Source organism: Centruroides vittatus, unplaced genomic scaffold (assembly GCF_030686945.1).
Source record: "Centruroides vittatus isolate TY-2023 unplaced genomic scaffold, ASM3068694v2 contig_10, whole genome shotgun sequence".
Taxonomy (NCBI): domain Eukaryota; kingdom Metazoa; phylum Arthropoda; class Arachnida; order Scorpiones; family Buthidae; genus Centruroides; species Centruroides vittatus.
In genome coordinates, this window is record NW_027120658.1 from 2,116,807 (window position 1) to 2,134,553 (window position 17,747).

Sequence of the window (17,747 nt, forward strand, 5' to 3'; positions counted from 1 at the left end):
TATCTTTTTTGCTATCTTACAAGCATTTTCGCTTTTCCAGCTCTTTTTTCCTTCCCTTCCTTTTAACAATACTATTGAATAATATTTACTTACCACATATATTTTGTATATAATAATTTATTTTTATTAAATTGTATAAATAAATGCTCTCAAGTTCATTTTTATTTCCTTCGAAACATCACCCCTGTATCGTGTTTACACCGCAATACACGCAGAACAATTAAACTTGAAATCTCTAATTTACTTTTATTATTATTAAAGTCAGCAGAATTTATAAATAAATAGTAAATTTATCAAATTAATTGATGGAATGATTTCTCCAATTGATAGGTCGCGATATTTTAAATGCCAATCGCACTTTTTATATGAAAATTAGAAATTTTTTATCCAGCCGTGAAGTAAATATATAAAACGAGTACAAATTTAAATTTTTATGGTTTCTATAAATTTTCCAGGATATATATTTGTATATTATTTGTAGTAAACTTATGTGGTGCCATCTGGAAACAGATAAGCAAAATATTTGGAAAGAATCATTTCTCTCCTGTTCAGTACTTAACTCTTAATTTTATATCTTTAATTATTATTTAAATTTTAATAAATATTAGGAAAAATGCTAATAAGTTTAGTTATTTAATACAATTTCTAAGAAGCTCTAAGAATTAAATATACGTTTAAAAAATATACATCTTTGTATGTAATCCATAATTCTCACTTGAGCATAGAAAAAATCAGATAAAATGTTAAATAATAAATATGAATTATTAATAAAATTAATTAATATATATATACGAAAGTTTTACATATTATAATTATTTTATTATTTGGAATAAAAATTCATTACTTTGTTAGATTGAACTTTGACTTATTGGGGAAAAACAAGTTTTTTTCTTGTAGAGTGATCATTTCTAAAGCTTCTTTACTACTTCAAAGAACTGAGAAGGCTTCGTGCTGATAATAAGTATTCTATCTTTGGGAACTTCACCGGTGTTTCAGATGTAAGAAAACTTTCTCACGTATTATTCCTCAGCATGTGAGAACGTGTATTAATGAAAGCACTGGGCCAATAGGTATAAATGTCAGACACACATGAGAAATGTATCAAGGATCTGTTTATTTTATTCGATTTAATCGGTTTAATTTCTGTATTTTAAATTACATTATAGAGAAAATACAGTATATAAATTTTTCCTTTTTAAATATTTTCTATACTCAATAATTATATTGTAAAATATTCAATGCAATCAGTTAATATAAAAAATAAAGTTTTAATTATGTTATTCGGAAATAAATTAAAATAAACTGTGAATTTAAGATTGGCTTTCAAAATTAAATATATTTATTTTGAAAAATGATAAGTGAGATAAACATTACATACTTGACAAATAAAGAGCAGAAGGAGCAGGGAGAGCGGGAGGAGAATGAGGAGATAGTCTATTCTAGGGTATAAACTGAAAAAGAAAGAGTGAGGGGATGAGATAGAAAATAATAAAGAAGAGACAAAGTCTCAGTAGCGTACCGAGCAGATAGGGTGCATGAAAATGTATGAAATAAATACAATATTTGTTGAGAAATGTTAAAATAGTGGTTGTAATTACATAAAATAACAGCTTCACTATAAGGATTTAATTGGAAAATATAATTTTTTTTATTTGTGATTTTAGGCCCTTTACCGCTCAGAGAACACAAAAAGGCCAGTATAATATAGTGAAAGAAAATATAAATCCTAAAAAACATTTACAAGCACCACGAAGGATAATAGATTTTACTTAAATTTTGCTTCAAACCTTTACGTCTTTTAACTAAAAGTAGCCTAATTTACTATGTGTTATCATAGACATAGATTTATCAAAGAGTGGCCTTTCTATAATTATATTATTGAGAAGATTTCAATACAGTAAAATAGATCATTGGCTAAGCATAAAACTTATCTTACAAGTTATTTAAATTTTAAATATGATAAAAAATGTAATTAAATTGCTAGTTTATATATAAATTTGTAAAAACTTTATTCTAAAAAAACCAATAAATATTAATATAAATGTTTTTCTGCTTACAATATATACTTATATAATTTAAAGATTAATATACATAAAATACGTTGATTAAATTTTATATTTTATTGTATAAAACGCATTAATTTCATTATAGATTTTATTAAATTTTCTGAAATTTTTAGATTGTATCTAAATATTGTATAGAACGATTGTTAAAAAATTGATAATAATTAAAGATAAATTTAATTATTTTGTTTTTATTTAAAAATTAAATTAAGAAAAACATAATAAATGCTTCTAAATGTGAAAATTATTTAAATTTAAAAATATTTAAATTTTATTATATATACTAAAGAATGCTTCTAAATCAAAATTTTTAAAAAGTCCAAAAGATGGCGATAGTTTGTCATTCGAAAGAATTTCTAATAATTATAAGAAATAACTTTTACCTAATATTTTTTAAAATTGTATTTAATTTGTTATGTAAATATTTAATTAATAATACATTATAATAATTTTTTATATATAAACTGTATTTATATTTACACGAATTAAAAAATTAAAAATATTTTAGAAATTTTTCCATTAACTTAATTAATTTAATTTTATTTGAATAAATAAAATTATTTAAAAAATTATAATTAAATTTTTAACAATAACAAAAAAAAAAATCGAAAATTAAATCAATATTTGTAAATAAGTTTAAATCAATTAAGATGAAATAAAAATGAATGTGTTTTGATCCCTGATTTAATTAAATTGTTAAAATTAACGTTAATTCTGTTAATGTTAATTATATTATGGAATTCTAATTAAAGTGAATAAACTTGTTTAAAATAATGTTTACTAAAAAGATTTGTTAGTAAATATGTAGAAAAATCAAGAAAATTTGCTTAAAGTTTTAAATTATGATTAAAAAATAAACTGGATAATAAAATATGAAATTATTTAAATCGTTACATTAAACATTGCAGACAATGAGATATAAGTTTAAAATGTTAACTTGAATTAAAAATACTTATAGAGTGTTTACAAAGAAGATTAACTTAATAAATATATTAAATAAATAATTTTTATTCCGTTAACATTAGACAAAATTTAAGATTATTGATTTTGGAAAATTTATAAAAATGTTTTACACATATATTTTTATAGTTATTTTTATTTAATTATTAATTTTAAAATTGATAGGAGAAACATTTTAAATATACTAATATAATTTATACAAGAATAGTCAGCAACAATTTAATTCATCATCTCTTCTCCATGTGCATTGACAAAGGAAGATGAAGATGTGTCACTGCATTTATCGTTTGATAAAGAATCAGCTCTTGTACAGTTATAATGATCTTACTTTTATATTGTTGTTTGTTTTAATTACGTAATTTATTAAAATTCTGCAATAACACAGATAAATTGAATGATATTCTATTTCTTTAATAAGCGATTTGGTTGGTCACGTAGAGCTTTCCTGGTTTTCTTTGTTTATCTAAAACCTAAATAACGGTTAATTTTCCATCAAGGGTTAGTTTCAAGCTATTTTCAACAATTAAAAATTATTAAAATCTATACGAAATAAATTTTAATCAACCAAATTAAAAATACATATAAATAGCAATGTAGACTTCAGATGAAACAAAATCTGTAAGGATGCTGACAAGGATTAACAGGAAGTGCGAATTACTTCGATCTGAAAGGATCCAACAGTCCATAAAAAACTAATAAATTATTACGATATTCAAAAATTTACCCAATTTTCATAATTTGAACAGACTTTAAATAAACTAAAGTTATTTTTAAATGTATTTATTTAAAAATTATTTATATGGTATGTAACAGAGAAAACGGCTTGATGGAATGCTGAAGTCAGCTTCTCTATCGTTGGTTCTGGTGAAGATATATATAATAATATACTTTAATAATTTTTTCCTAATAAAGTACAGTGGTTATATTAGGAAAAAATTTCATAGGAAATTTTATAATTGTAAGTCTTGTTATAAAGCATAAAAATGACGATTCAAAATTCAAAAACAAAGTTACAGAAGTTGTATTTATTTTTATTTTGAAAAAAAAATTCTTATTTGACCAAAAAATAAATGAAATAAAATAAAATAAAAATGTATACATTACTGATAAGTTAGAACATGCAATTTTCGAACACCAGTTAAAACGCATAATAAAATTTTGTTAAAATTTAAAAAAAAGTCATTCTAGTAAACAATAAAAATATGAAATTTCTAGGATTTACTTTTCCTATTTGTTTAATCAAATCCAGTTTTTTCTATAGGAAATGTATATTTACAGTATAAGATCTCGAATTTGGAATACCAAATTTCAAAAATCTTTCTTCTTTTCTCGATGGAAAATTGAATTAATTCGGAATATATAGAAACTAGAATAAAATTGTAAAATAATATATTTTGTTACTGTATATTACAACAAATGATCTTCTGCTACATACTATACAACACAATGAACTTTACATGACAACATTTACCCAAGTTTTCCGGATTGTCTGGAGTGTATTGTTCACTAAAACACTGATATAATTATGAAATTTATACTCAAATTTACATGTAATGAAATCCAAGACAAAATTTAACAGAAAATATTTCCCAAAAATTTGTAGAAGATAATATCATTCAGAAAAGCTTGGTTTGTTGATGGAGAGGAATATTCCAGTCAACCAATCTAGATATGTGTAATTGTTAAGACAAATGAACTATAACCTTTCTAATGGAATGCCATTGAACAAGATGACTTATTCCATTATTTGCGCACGAATACACAAAGAATATAGAAGCAACGATGAAACTAATGGAGGTAACGGAGTATAGAAGATTTGTCAGTAAGATTGAATGTCGATGAGAAAATAAAACGCAAATTCAATATCATTTACAGAACTCCAATTCAAAAATCCATCGCAACAAACTACATTATATTTCTGATGTAAGCTATGACTATACGGCAGATTAATTTCATCCATTATGGATTGACATTAGTCTCATTAATTTCAAATACATGGTGAGATCAATCCATGGAAGGATAAAAATGATGCCGTGACCTATGGTACCCATAAAAATTCACACATCGAATTCCCTAGTTAAAGTAAAATTTCTCGATTATACTACTACACACGTTATTCCAAACGTATAATACTAGTTTGTTTCAGTTGAACAGAACAATCATGTTATTAGAAGTGAGCTTTTGCTCGCCATTCAAGAATACAGAAGTTTTCTCACGTGACGACTTTCATTTATAAATTTTCACTATGAATTCTATAAAACCACTAAAAACTAGTAGTGGATCATGGGTTCAGGCCACGTTAACGTTCTTCACGTTAGTAACACTTTAAATAGGGGTTAGTTTTTCATAGAAAGTCTTCTCTGGAGTAGTCTCACTCAACAGATCGTAGTAACCAGTAATAAAACATTAATCCATTAATTATTTAATAAAAATATAAATACGACTTTTACAAAGAAAAAACTTTGCATGTTGTCCTCCTTTTTCACCGTTCGCTACCTGTTTTACATTCTTTTGCGGAGGCAGCAGCCTACAAAGGAAGGTCGTCTCCGAAATTTGTGTGAATTGTTCAAGGACTGCTGATGGTGCGAACGGTGAAAAAGGAGGACAACATGCAAAGTTTTTTCTTTGTAAAAGTCGTATTTATATTTTTATTAACTGTAAATAGCGCCGGCCACGTACCTATATTGGATTTTTACCATTAATTATTATTTAAATAAAATATATTTTTAAATTTTTCTTATTTTACATTAAATTTCCACACAGTATCTAAAATGTCTTATACATAGATTAAATGTTTTTTTTAATTAAGAAACATTTAAATTACTAATAGTTTCTTATGTTTCAAGTTAAGTAAAACTTAACGAAAAAAATTTAATTAAATTTAAATTTTTTCTTTATATTTTGTTGGAAATGAGAAACTAAAGCGCGTATCGATGTTGTAAACTGTATGTGAACTGGCAACATCCCGCGAAGACTGCAGGAGCCAAGAAGAAACTCGTTGATTTGTTGGCACCAAATTCTGGATGTATCAACAAATGTACATAGTCTCAGATTAACATAAAGTTCAGTTCTAAGTTAAAGGACTGCCTCATCATTGTCCCAACAACGGTTATGGGCCCAGGAACGAAAAATTAAGTATTGAAAACTAGAATTATAGGATATAAAAGGAAATAGAATTACAAAGCCTACAAAAGACAAATGGCCGGCCAACTAGATATACGAATAGAACCACTGTGTAAAGAAAACTTTGATACGTGGAAAATACAGATGAAGACACTCTTGATCAAAAATGATTCCTGAGAATACGACATCGGAAAAAGAAAGAAACCAGAAATCGTACTTGGAGATGAAAGTACAAAGATAACAGCAGAACAATGGGACACAGCAGATTCGAAGACAATGTGTGATATAATTCTCGCCATAAGCCCAGCAGAATTAAAACAGACAAAAGGATGTGAAACCTCACACGAAATATGGAATAAGCTACATAAATTTTCGAATCGAAAGGTCCTGCAAGAAAGGCTATGCTACTAAAGAAATTAATTCTCAAGAAAATGAGGGAAGGAGACAACATGGCAGATCACGTAAGAGAATTTTTCTGTATAGTAGATAAGATAAAAGAAATGGAAATCTCCATAAATGAAGCACTATTGATAGTACCACTGCTATATTGGAGCACCCACACTGTTCTTTGCGGGACTAGGCCCACGTTCTGTAAAAATTTATCTTGGCATTAATTATCATTGCCCGGTACTGACCGCTCATGGCCCTCTCTTCACACTTTTCTATCATCTTTACCCCATCTTCACTCTCTTTCTCTTCCCACTTCTCTTCTAAGGCTAAGCCGTAGGTACGGCCTTCTAAACTTTTATAGTAGCAGTAGTAGTAGTAGTAGTACTACTACTACTAATGCTATATAGTATACCGGACTCATTTGAACAATTTCGGATTGCTATAGACACCCAAGAGAAACTTCTTTCGCCAGACACACTTAAAATAAAATTAATAGAGGAATATGAGGAGCGAAAACGAAATGATGATACCGATGACTCAAAGAATTCGGATGCGCTCTACGTAAGAAAACTACGGACGAAACAATCGGAAAATAAGGGGCCATTCAAATTCAAATGCCATAACTGTGGCAAAATGGGCCATAAGTCGAAAGAATGCTAGGATAGAAACAAGAGAAAACCACTTAGAGCTATGACTACAAGTCCAACAACAAGAAAACAGCAGTCATACAATGCTAGTATTATGGCAAATGAAGGGAAAGAAAACCTTAAATGATGTCTAGATTCAGGCGCTTCATCACATGTGCGATGATAAGGCAAGATTTTCTAATGTCGAAACATCCCATGTAAATTAATTAAACTTGGCCAATTCATCTACAACGGAAATCAAAAGAAGTGGTGAGGTAATAATTGGAACAAAAAGAAGATTTCAAGCCAAATTAGAGAACACTTTTCTCGTACCAGAACTAAGGACCAACCTTTACATAATAACCATTTGTTTGGTTTTATCACCATTTGTTTGGATGTAAAATACACAAAAGAATGGTTAAACAAGAACAAATTAGTATTAACCGAAGCTGATAAAACCAAACAAATGGTTATTATAAAAAGGAAACGCTACAATGAAGCAATGGAGGAGTATATTATAAAGACCAACCTACTGTCAGTTGGAATGATAACTGATCATGAATTCAATGTACTATTCCAGAAGAATCAGGCAACTATTATGGATCCGAAAACAAAGCATACACATGCGAACACATAAAGAAGGAGGGCTATACTATGTAAAAGAAAGGTGGGAGGAATCTAAACTCTCTCAAACAAATGTCAATGAAATGAAAAGGTGGCACGAACGTTTAGGTCACTTAAACGAAAGGAACATATGGCACGTGCCCAACAACCTAAAAGTCAGAGAACTAAATATAAGACGAAAAGAACTCAACCCCTGTGAGACGTTCATAAGAGGAAAACAAACCAGATCACCATTTCTGAAGCGAAACGAAAAAAAGATGCAGAGAAATATTAGAAGTGATTCAATTTGTAAACCAATGAGAACCCAGTCATTGAATGGATAGAAATATTTCATCACGTTTATTGATGATTATTCTAGATGGTGTGAAATATATTTCATGAAAAACAAAAGTGAAGCTCTCGAGAAATTCAAAACATACTTAGCTTTCGTAGAAAACAAAACAGGAAGAAAGTTAAAAGCAATAAAAAGTGACAACGGAACTGAGTATACTAATAGAGAATTTCAGAACTTCCTAAAACATAAACATGAGAAAACAGCCTGCTACACACCACAACAAAATGGCATTGCAGAGAGAAGAAATACAACACTAGTGGAAATGGAAGATGCATGCTACTCCAAGCAGAATTGAGAAAATGCTTTTGGGCAGAGGCTGTATATACCGCATCATACATTAGAAATAGATGTCTATCAAAGAGCCTGGAAGGTGACATACCCTTCAAATTATGGAACGGCAGAATGCCAACGTTAAAATATTTTAGAACATTCGGTCAGATGGCATTTGCACTAGAAAATAAACCAGGAAAAGAAAAATTTCATGAGAGATCCACCAAATGCATATTTATAGGCTACTCTAGCGAAACAAAGATATATCATCTGTGAAACACGAAAACAAAAAGAGATATAGCAAGTACAGATGTCAAATTTATCAACGAATTCACAAATAACTCAAGGGACAATATCGAAATGACTGAAAATGACAGGTCCCACGGAAGAGAAAAACTCAATAATAAAGAAGTGGAATTAGATATCCTTGAACCTGCTAAGCAACAACTACAACTCGAAGAAAATACTTTCACCAGAAAATGAAGACGAAAATGAAACAAACGAGGATGAAAATGAGCAGAGTAAGTGGGAGACACCGAATTGCTCGAACAGGACAGAGGGGGAGACCCAGTAAAGAATATAGAATGACAATCATAGAAGAATCTGCCACAATTGGTGAAAAGATAGTCAAGGACAATGACATACAAATAAGCCATGGAATCGAATGATTAAGCCAGATGATTGGGCAATGGACGAAGAAAATTGTAAAAGCACAACCGGATACATAGTATTTATGGCCGGACGGCCTATAGCCTGGAATAGTACCAAACAATCCGTATCAGCTCTCAGTACGATGGAAGTTGAATATATATCCATATCAACGTGTTCAAGAGATATAACCTGGATGAGAGAAATGCTTAGACAGTTGGATCAGCAGGAATTACCGGAAGAACCCACTATCGTCAAATGTGACAATCAAGCAGCGATAGGGCACGCAAAAAGTTGTGATAAACGGTAGAACCAAACATATAGCTGTAAAGTATCATTTCATTCGAGAGAAGGTCACTGATGGAACAATACGAATAAAAAATGCGGACTCTAAGAGCAACGCGCTGATATCTTCACAAAACCACTTGGGAACGAACCTTGCCTGATCCACCGTAAACTCATAACGAGCGAAGAGAACACTAAGTAAACATAGAGTCTCTTCGAGAGGGGGGATTGTTGGGAATGCGAAACTAAAGCAAGTATCGATGTTGTAAACTGTATGTGGACTGGCAACATCCGCGAAGCTGCAGGAGCCAGGAAGAAACCTGTTGTTCTGTTGGCACCAAATTATGGATGTATCAACAAATGTACGTACATAGAACTGAACTTTATTTTAATTTGAGACTAAGTTAAAGGACTGCGTCATCATTGTCCCAGCATATTTTTAACCTTCTTTATATAAATTATAATTTATAAAAATGTGTATAATTAAATCTTATGTAAATAAAATACAACAATTTAAACAAATATAATAATTAATTAAGATAAAAATATAACTTGTTTAAATTAATTATAAGTATTATTTTTTATGTAATTAACATAATTTAAAATACTTTATAATTAAAAATTTATTACAAATTAATAAATGAACGACAGCAATTTGTAAATTTTAAAAAATATTTTAGTTTATACTTAAATAGTTTAATTATAATTTATTTGAAATTAACATAAAATAATAAATTAAAATGAAATATTATATTTACTATGACTTCAGAAGAAATACAAAAGTTTTTTTGTAAAAGAAAAATATATTTTTAGACGTGTTCAACTTGCATAATAAAATCTTATTTATTTAAATATTTTAGTTTAAACTTAACAAAAGCATGTACTGTACATTATGTTAATTAATGAATTAAGAAATTAGTAAATTTATAACTAATAGGCACAAACATATATAGAATTACCTAGAAATTATATAGAATATAGAATATATATAGAAATTAAATATTTAAATATTTAAATCATAAGATGCCGAATATTTAACTTATATATTATGTAGAGTATAGACTGAAATAATATTTAAATTAACAAACCCTTAGCCAATCATTGGGCTACAATCTGACAAAACATTGTAGACCTATAAATTTCCACTGTAGCCTGTCTGACTGTTCATTGTTAATCTCGAGATCATTATTAGATAGGTGAAAGCCGAGAACCGATATGAGAAGCTTAGGGACAGGAGGCTCCGATTAACTATACAAGAACGTCCGATATAAACCGGAAGTCACGAGATCTTAATTCAGAAGTTTTCCCCAGAACGGACATGATCGGTACGACTCTGCTGTTTACAGGAAAAACATAATGTACAGGACCAAGACACTAGTAATTTAAGATGGAAAGCATATATTTTAATAAATTAAAAATATGATTAAAAATTTTTGCTCGTATAAATTAATTTTCGATCTTTTTCATTACAAACGCTAATGTTTTAAAGTAAACTAGTCGTGTATTTATATTTATTTAACTAGAGATAAATTTGAAAAATAGGATTTGGAATAAAAAAATCATCAGTTATTCAGAAGACGTGTGGAAACATGCCACCAGACACAAATCTTATTGTTTTGCTCTCAGCTGGTTTTAAAGATAAATTATTGCTCTTATTTTTATAAAATTTGGACAAAGAATCATGTTTTCTGAGTGATATATCGTTTATAGTTTTAAAGTAATGCAGTAAAAAGTCGAACAATCTATTAAATTTTCCTTTCAGAATCTTTAATTCCTGTTTTATTTTTACGGTTTGAAATGTCTTAACTCAAAAATTGCTTATATCATTTCCTGTTTTACCATTTCTGAAATAAAATTTACAATTATTTTACTTTTTAAAATATTTTAAAAAATTAATTAAATTATAATATTTTTCGGATTTAATATCGAACGAGATTAGAGAGATGTAAAAGATAAAATTAAAAATATAAGAAAATTGGAAATGAGACATTTAGATGTTAAGAACTGTTTTAAATATTTAAAGCAATAAAATAAAATATTTATGAAAAAAAAATTAGTGTATAAATTAAATAAAATTTAAATGCAATTAAAATAATTTTTTCATAGAAATTTTATGAAATAAAGTTTACTAAAGCAAGGGAAATATTTAAAATTTTGGTAATTATACTTTGTATTATAATATATAAGAAGTGAGGAACATACAGCACGTGTGCTCAAGTAGCAGTAGCTTGGAGATTTCTTCTGCACATATATTTTTTCATTTTTTACATTTAAAAAATTTCTTCACACGTTTAAATATATTCACGCCAAAGCTTAAGTGCTTTATTAAAATTTTACGCTTATTTTGACATTCTTACAGAAAATGTTCTTCACTCTCGCATTTTAATATTTAAGAAAAAGCCATTTAATTCTTATAAAATTAAAGTTTAAAAGTTTATTTAACGATATTTTCATTTTAATAAATTAAAAATTATATTTTTCTCATCTACATATTAATAAAATTAAGTGCATAAAAGTATAATATAAAGTACATTCTTATTCTTTACCATATTCACTTATATTTTATGGAATCTCTATATTTTATCAGTTTTCATGGAATGGTTTAAACTGAATGCAATCACAATCTTCCACTGCATACAAATGAACAATATACGCTCAAAAACTGTAGAGCTTTTGTCAAAGTCTATTATTTTATTTTGGTTCATTACATGTTGGTTAGAAGAAAAATTTTATATTCTCTTCTAGAATTTTGTAATAATAAATTTATAAACTTTAAAAAAGAAAAAGAAATTATTTATTTTATAAAAAATTTATTTAACTAAAGTTAGTAATTTAATCATCGTTAAAGCATTATTAATGCAGACCTAAAGAAATAATATAACAAACTTTGTCATTAAGTTTATTAGTTTTTAATAAAACCTAAACTATAAAGACTTAATAAATTAACACAAATAAATGTATTAATATTAAATTAAATTAAATTAAATTAATATTTACTCATGTAAACATGATGTCGTTACTCCAAACCGAAAGATTAGAATATTAAAAAAGCCACTTGAGAAAGAGCTAAATGAAATTAGTTATACAGAATTTCTCACATATACGTGTATAATAGCACGTTCTTAATCATGAGTATGCTTTTTGTACATAGAACAAAATGGCACGGTATTCCGCGAAGTACCTAAAATTCACTGTTTTTAAAAACTTTTATAATATCAAAGCATTTTTATTATTTCAACTTTTTATTTTTTAATAATGGTTACCATAGAGATGTCACTGAATCGTTTCTGTATTGGTAAATTTACATTTATTTTCCATTGGACAAAACAACCTAGAACACATAAAAGCATGTTCTTATACGTGCCAGCTTGTTTTGGTTCATAAGAGCACTATAAGAGCATATAAGAGCAAGCTCTTGTATCCGAGATATGATCTACAACGCATTTCATAAGTGTTTAATTGGAAAATATGAGACAATTCTTTATGTAAAGAAATTCTCGCGAATTATTAATATTTTCGTTGAATTGAAAGCTTTTCTAGAGTTTATTCTTTTGATTAATTAATTAATATTTATTAGAGATGTTGTCTCAAAAATAGAAACAAAATTATAATTCATTAACGGGCATTTCTATCCGAAAGTCAAATGTTTAAATTCATATTAGTTTATCTGTAATCAGTAAATTTCGGACATGTTATCGAGAATCGTTAATGCTAAAATCAAAAGTAGATTTGAAGATAATCCGATTTATGCCTTTTACTCCTACTATTTTCCTGTTGTTAATGCTGCTTCTGCTAATTACAGCACTTCTTAGAGTTTAAATCCCTTATAATTTGATGGACAACAGAACAAAGATTTTATTAATTGTTATTTATCATATTTCTTAATAAAAATAAAATATTATGTTATGAAGAATTGGGAATATGTATCTCGTCATATATAACGTACTATATATTTATGTTGAATAATATAAATAAATAATGTTAATTATCATTAAAAATATAATTATAAACGATGATAAGGATGTATATTTTAACTTTAATATAAAGAAATATAGTGTTGCTGATAAATTATACTTTTAGAAAGGATAAAGGTACATATCCTTCATTCATGATATATATTAATCATAATTTCTAAACAAATTAATTTAAAAAACAGATTTTATTCGAGTTATATATGAAATAAATTTAACTTTAATGTATTATTCATTTTTACACTTCATATAATAGGATAAAAGAGATATTGTAGTATCTATACTATGATTTTATGTGCATTTCCTATCATCTTATGACATATTAATCTGAAAAATATACCATCTTAAGCGTAAAATTATTATTATTTCCGTCTAAAATCAGTTTAATTTCATTATTTTATTATAGAACTTATGAAAATTTAATAATATGTGCAAGCAATAAGTTTAAAACTATATCCCCATAAGAAAATAATTAAGTTTGTTTGTAGAATTAATTGAAATTTGTTAGAAAAATCTTTACAACAAACAATATAAAATGAAACCAAAATATTGTCTTATATCACTATGCTTATTTAAAAAATTTTAATATAAAAATGCTGAACATTTTAAGAAAATATTATAATTTTAAAATTTAAATTTATATATAAAAACAACATAAAAGTTATAAGTAAAAGGAAAATGAATAAATTCATTCAAAGTAAGTAAATTATTTGTTATGACAATTAAATACATATATTTTTTAAAAATTCATTTTAATTTGTAAATTTAAAAAGTATAATTTATATTTTCTATTAGAAAATTTTTAAAAATTTCGATAATTTTATTGTAATTTTAAAACTTTTCTCCATTGAGAATATAGTTTCCTTAAGCAAATTGATAAACAAATTGCTTTATATTGATTCTTAAATTCATTTAAAAATTAAATAATAAACTTTTGAGTAATTCATAAGAGTATATAAATATAAAATTAATTGTTGTTAATACCATTAACAATAATTATTTTATTTATTTTTTAGACCCCTTCAAGAAAAAAACAAATAGAAAATGGTCTCCCTGATCAAAAGAAATGAAAATTGAATGAAGCAATATATGAAAAATATGACAAAAAGTATAAAATTATATTCAATTTATTATATTATATATGTTACAGTCAAAACCCGTTTTTAGTTAGAACGCGTTGCATTTCGCCGTAAACGGCCTCCTCAGTAGGGCTTTTTTCAAAGAAACTTTGATGCAAGTCATCCAACAGAAACATCATCCACACAGTGACTACTTCACGTACAATCTTTATATCCGATTAAGCTATCCCAACATTCCGCAGTAATCACACCATTATTCAAATTCATTGTGCTGGTTTGCATAATGATTGCGTAATGTTCTTTAAATTTTCGCTTAATTACATTTTTTTCCCGATGTAATATTTTAATATTATTAATATCGATAGAACAATTATTAGCCCGACAATGTAAAAATATTGGAGAAGTATTAATTTTAAGACGTATCGAGACCAGGTGTTCCGACAACCTTACTTGCAGTTTCCTTTTCGTTTCCCCCACGTGCAAGTAAGGTTGTCGGAACACCTGGCCTCGATATGTCTTAAAATTAATACTTCTCCAATATTTTTACATTGTCGGGCTAATAATTGTTTTATCGATATTAATAATATTCAATCAATCTTTATTATTTGATATAACTTGTTATTACAAAGGGGGTTAAAAGAACATTATTGTTTTAAGGTAGCTACATGAACAAAGAAATTGTATAATTTATACAAAGTTAGCTTGGAAAAATTATCACCGAGTATAATTTGATAACAAAAATCAGATGGCAGAGTAGCAGCTCGGGTATCCAAAAAGAAGTTACAAGAATCGAGAAGGTGTTTTCTCATATCCATCACTACTGATCCACAAAAAAAAAACACTTTGAGTCGTCCGAGATATTAATTGATTTGCCATTTAGGTTTATGAGGAACCTATTTAGTCTAAACTGTGCACCAAATGACTTTAGTTTATAACTCAAATCAGACAATAAATAAGGCAATGGACTCCACATTCCATTAAGGAAGATTTCACTGTTCCAACCTCTTTCAGTCAAATATTGAACATCCCTAAACCAATACAGGTCTCTCAGTCGTCGATCACAGTCCAGAAAGAACAGACTCTCACTTAAACACATATAGCTATATGACAATCCTATATTATTTAATAATCCTTTAGCGATAGCAGGCAATGGCTTCAAAAAAGAATTACCATCCATCTTTGAAAGTCTTGTATATGTCAATTTTCGATATTAAAAATATTAAAATATTACATCGGGAAAAAAATGTAATTAAGCGAAAATTTAAAGAACATTACGCAATCATTATCAAGGGCGTCGCCAGCCAATGGGCCAGGGGGGGCAAGATGATATAAATTGATAGAGGATATGAATTGTATGTAGGTAAAATAAAAACGATTCATAAATTTTAAGAAGCTTAAGAAGATTATTTTAATTAAAACATGATCTTCTTGGGTTTTTGGTGAATTTTTCTACTACTTTATTATTAAAATCCTTTATGTTCTCATTGATGATCTTTCTATGGACACTCATCATTGCAAGACCATTGAGGCGACTTTCCACCATGGTACTTCTTAGCCAGGTTTTCATCCGTCTCAGGCTGCTGAAGGATCGCTCTACAGTACACGTTGTGCACGGTAGAGTAATCAAAATTTTTAGCGCTTTACTCGTTTCGGGAAAGAAAGTTTTCGTTTCTTTTAGAACATCCACAACGGCCAGCTCAGTTACATTGGGTTTATCCTGCCACAATTGTTGCCACAGTTCAATTTCGTATTTTATGTTTGGTAAATCGTAAAATTGAGAGAAAGTTTGGCAAGCTTTTGTGAGACTTTCCATAGACATGGTTTGCATTTGCGCCGGATGTAATTTAAATAATGCGAATGATGGAGTATTTTCTTTTGCAAATCGTCCTTTAAGAGAATTAATAATGGAGTCCAGGTATGGTATTATTAAAGACCTTTTCCAGTATTCTGAAGGACTTCTTGCTGGATGGTTGCTTCGATAACTTTGTCTTCCAAAAATGCGCGGCACTGATGTCATGTCCTCCTCCAGTCCGAGTGTTTTTGCAATGACAAAAGCATCCCTTAAAATTTCATCTGTGACTTTATCGGCATCATCGCGGTGTCTTTTAAGCAATTGCATAATGTTCTTAATGTGCTGCGAGGCCTTGATCGCGTCCAAAGTTACAGACTGGAGTACGTTTACCACGGGTTCCATCAAAACCGAGTATTTGGCTATCAACAAAAGGCACAGAATAAACGAAACTCTTGAAGCGGCGGCACGGAGCTGGAATGCATGATTTAGAGTCGCACTGTTTCCATCACGCGATAAAGTTTCTAAGGCCTCCATTATAACATGAAAATTATCCTTAAAAACTCTGATGGTTTTATGTTTCTCGCTCCACCTTGTTTCGCAGAGCGTGGAAATATTAGGTATTAACTTCCTCCTCAAAATTGATTCCCGAAAAAATGAAATAATGTCTTTCGTGGTTCCTATGGTGTTCCGAATTTCAGACAGAGCATTGAGATCATTGATTACTAGATTTAGTTTGTGCGAAGAACAATGATAGAACAAAGCTTTAGTGTATTTTTTGTGTAAGATTGCTTGTACACCACCTTCTTTTCCGGACATTGTCGATCAAACACCAACCACTGTCGAACAACCATAAGTAGGTAATAAATAAATACGAGATGGCGAACAAATTAATTATTAACACAAAAAAGCTAAATACGTTTTTAGGCATTGACAATCTATGATGAATAACATGGATGCAAAAATACTCACCAAAAAACTTTCTTATGTCCATATTATACTCAGACCCAAAAATTTTACGGTTTGCTTTGCAGATTTATCCCGGTAGGGGTCGCATCATTTCACAATTCATAGGGGTCGCATCAATTATATCTTAACAGTTTAACTTTTTTCACGTTTTTCTTTTAAAAATTATTTTCTCGTTCTGTTTAGTAGTTAAATAAACATATATGTTAAATTTGTAAGCCTTAGTTAATTATTTATTAACACTTGAATTTATATGTTAAATTTTGAGGAAATTTATATAAGTATCTGAAAAATTCTAACTATTTAAAAAAACATGAAATAATTAGTGATGATAAAAGTTATTTTTATTATAGAAAAGATGTCACTTTATGATTTTAAAAAATTATGTTTATTACAAATGCATGGCATCGTTTTTACATTAAACATAAGCACGCATAGGTGTGCTTTTCAGGTCGCATCGCGCGGGAATTATAAATCGGGCAATAAATGACAGCATTTAAATAATTTCTTTCGCATGTCTAGGGAGGGGCAACTGCCCCTCTGCCCCCTCTGGCGACGCCCTTGATCATTATGCAAACCAGCACAATGAATTTGAATAATAATGTGATTGCTGCGGAAT

General features: G+C 28.3%; 1 protein-coding gene across 1 annotated transcript; it reads right to left on the reverse strand.

Moving 5' to 3' along the window:
• Positions 1-15,781: 15,781 nt before the first annotated feature.
• Positions 15,782-16,981, reverse strand: LOC136979728 (52 kDa repressor of the inhibitor of the protein kinase-like). The gene has a single exon (XM_067275786.1). The coding sequence runs from the start codon at positions 16,979-16,981 to the stop codon at positions 15,782-15,784; it is 1,200 nt and encodes a 399-aa protein (XP_067131887.1).
• Between the last annotated feature and the right edge of the window lie 766 nt (positions 16,982-17,747).

Bases quoted from the DNA above. Each gene is read 5' to 3' on its own strand.
- LOC136979728 (XM_067275786.1), bottom strand. From the start codon at position 16,981: ATGTCCGGAAAAGAAGGTGGTGTACAAGCAATCTTACACAAAAAATAC.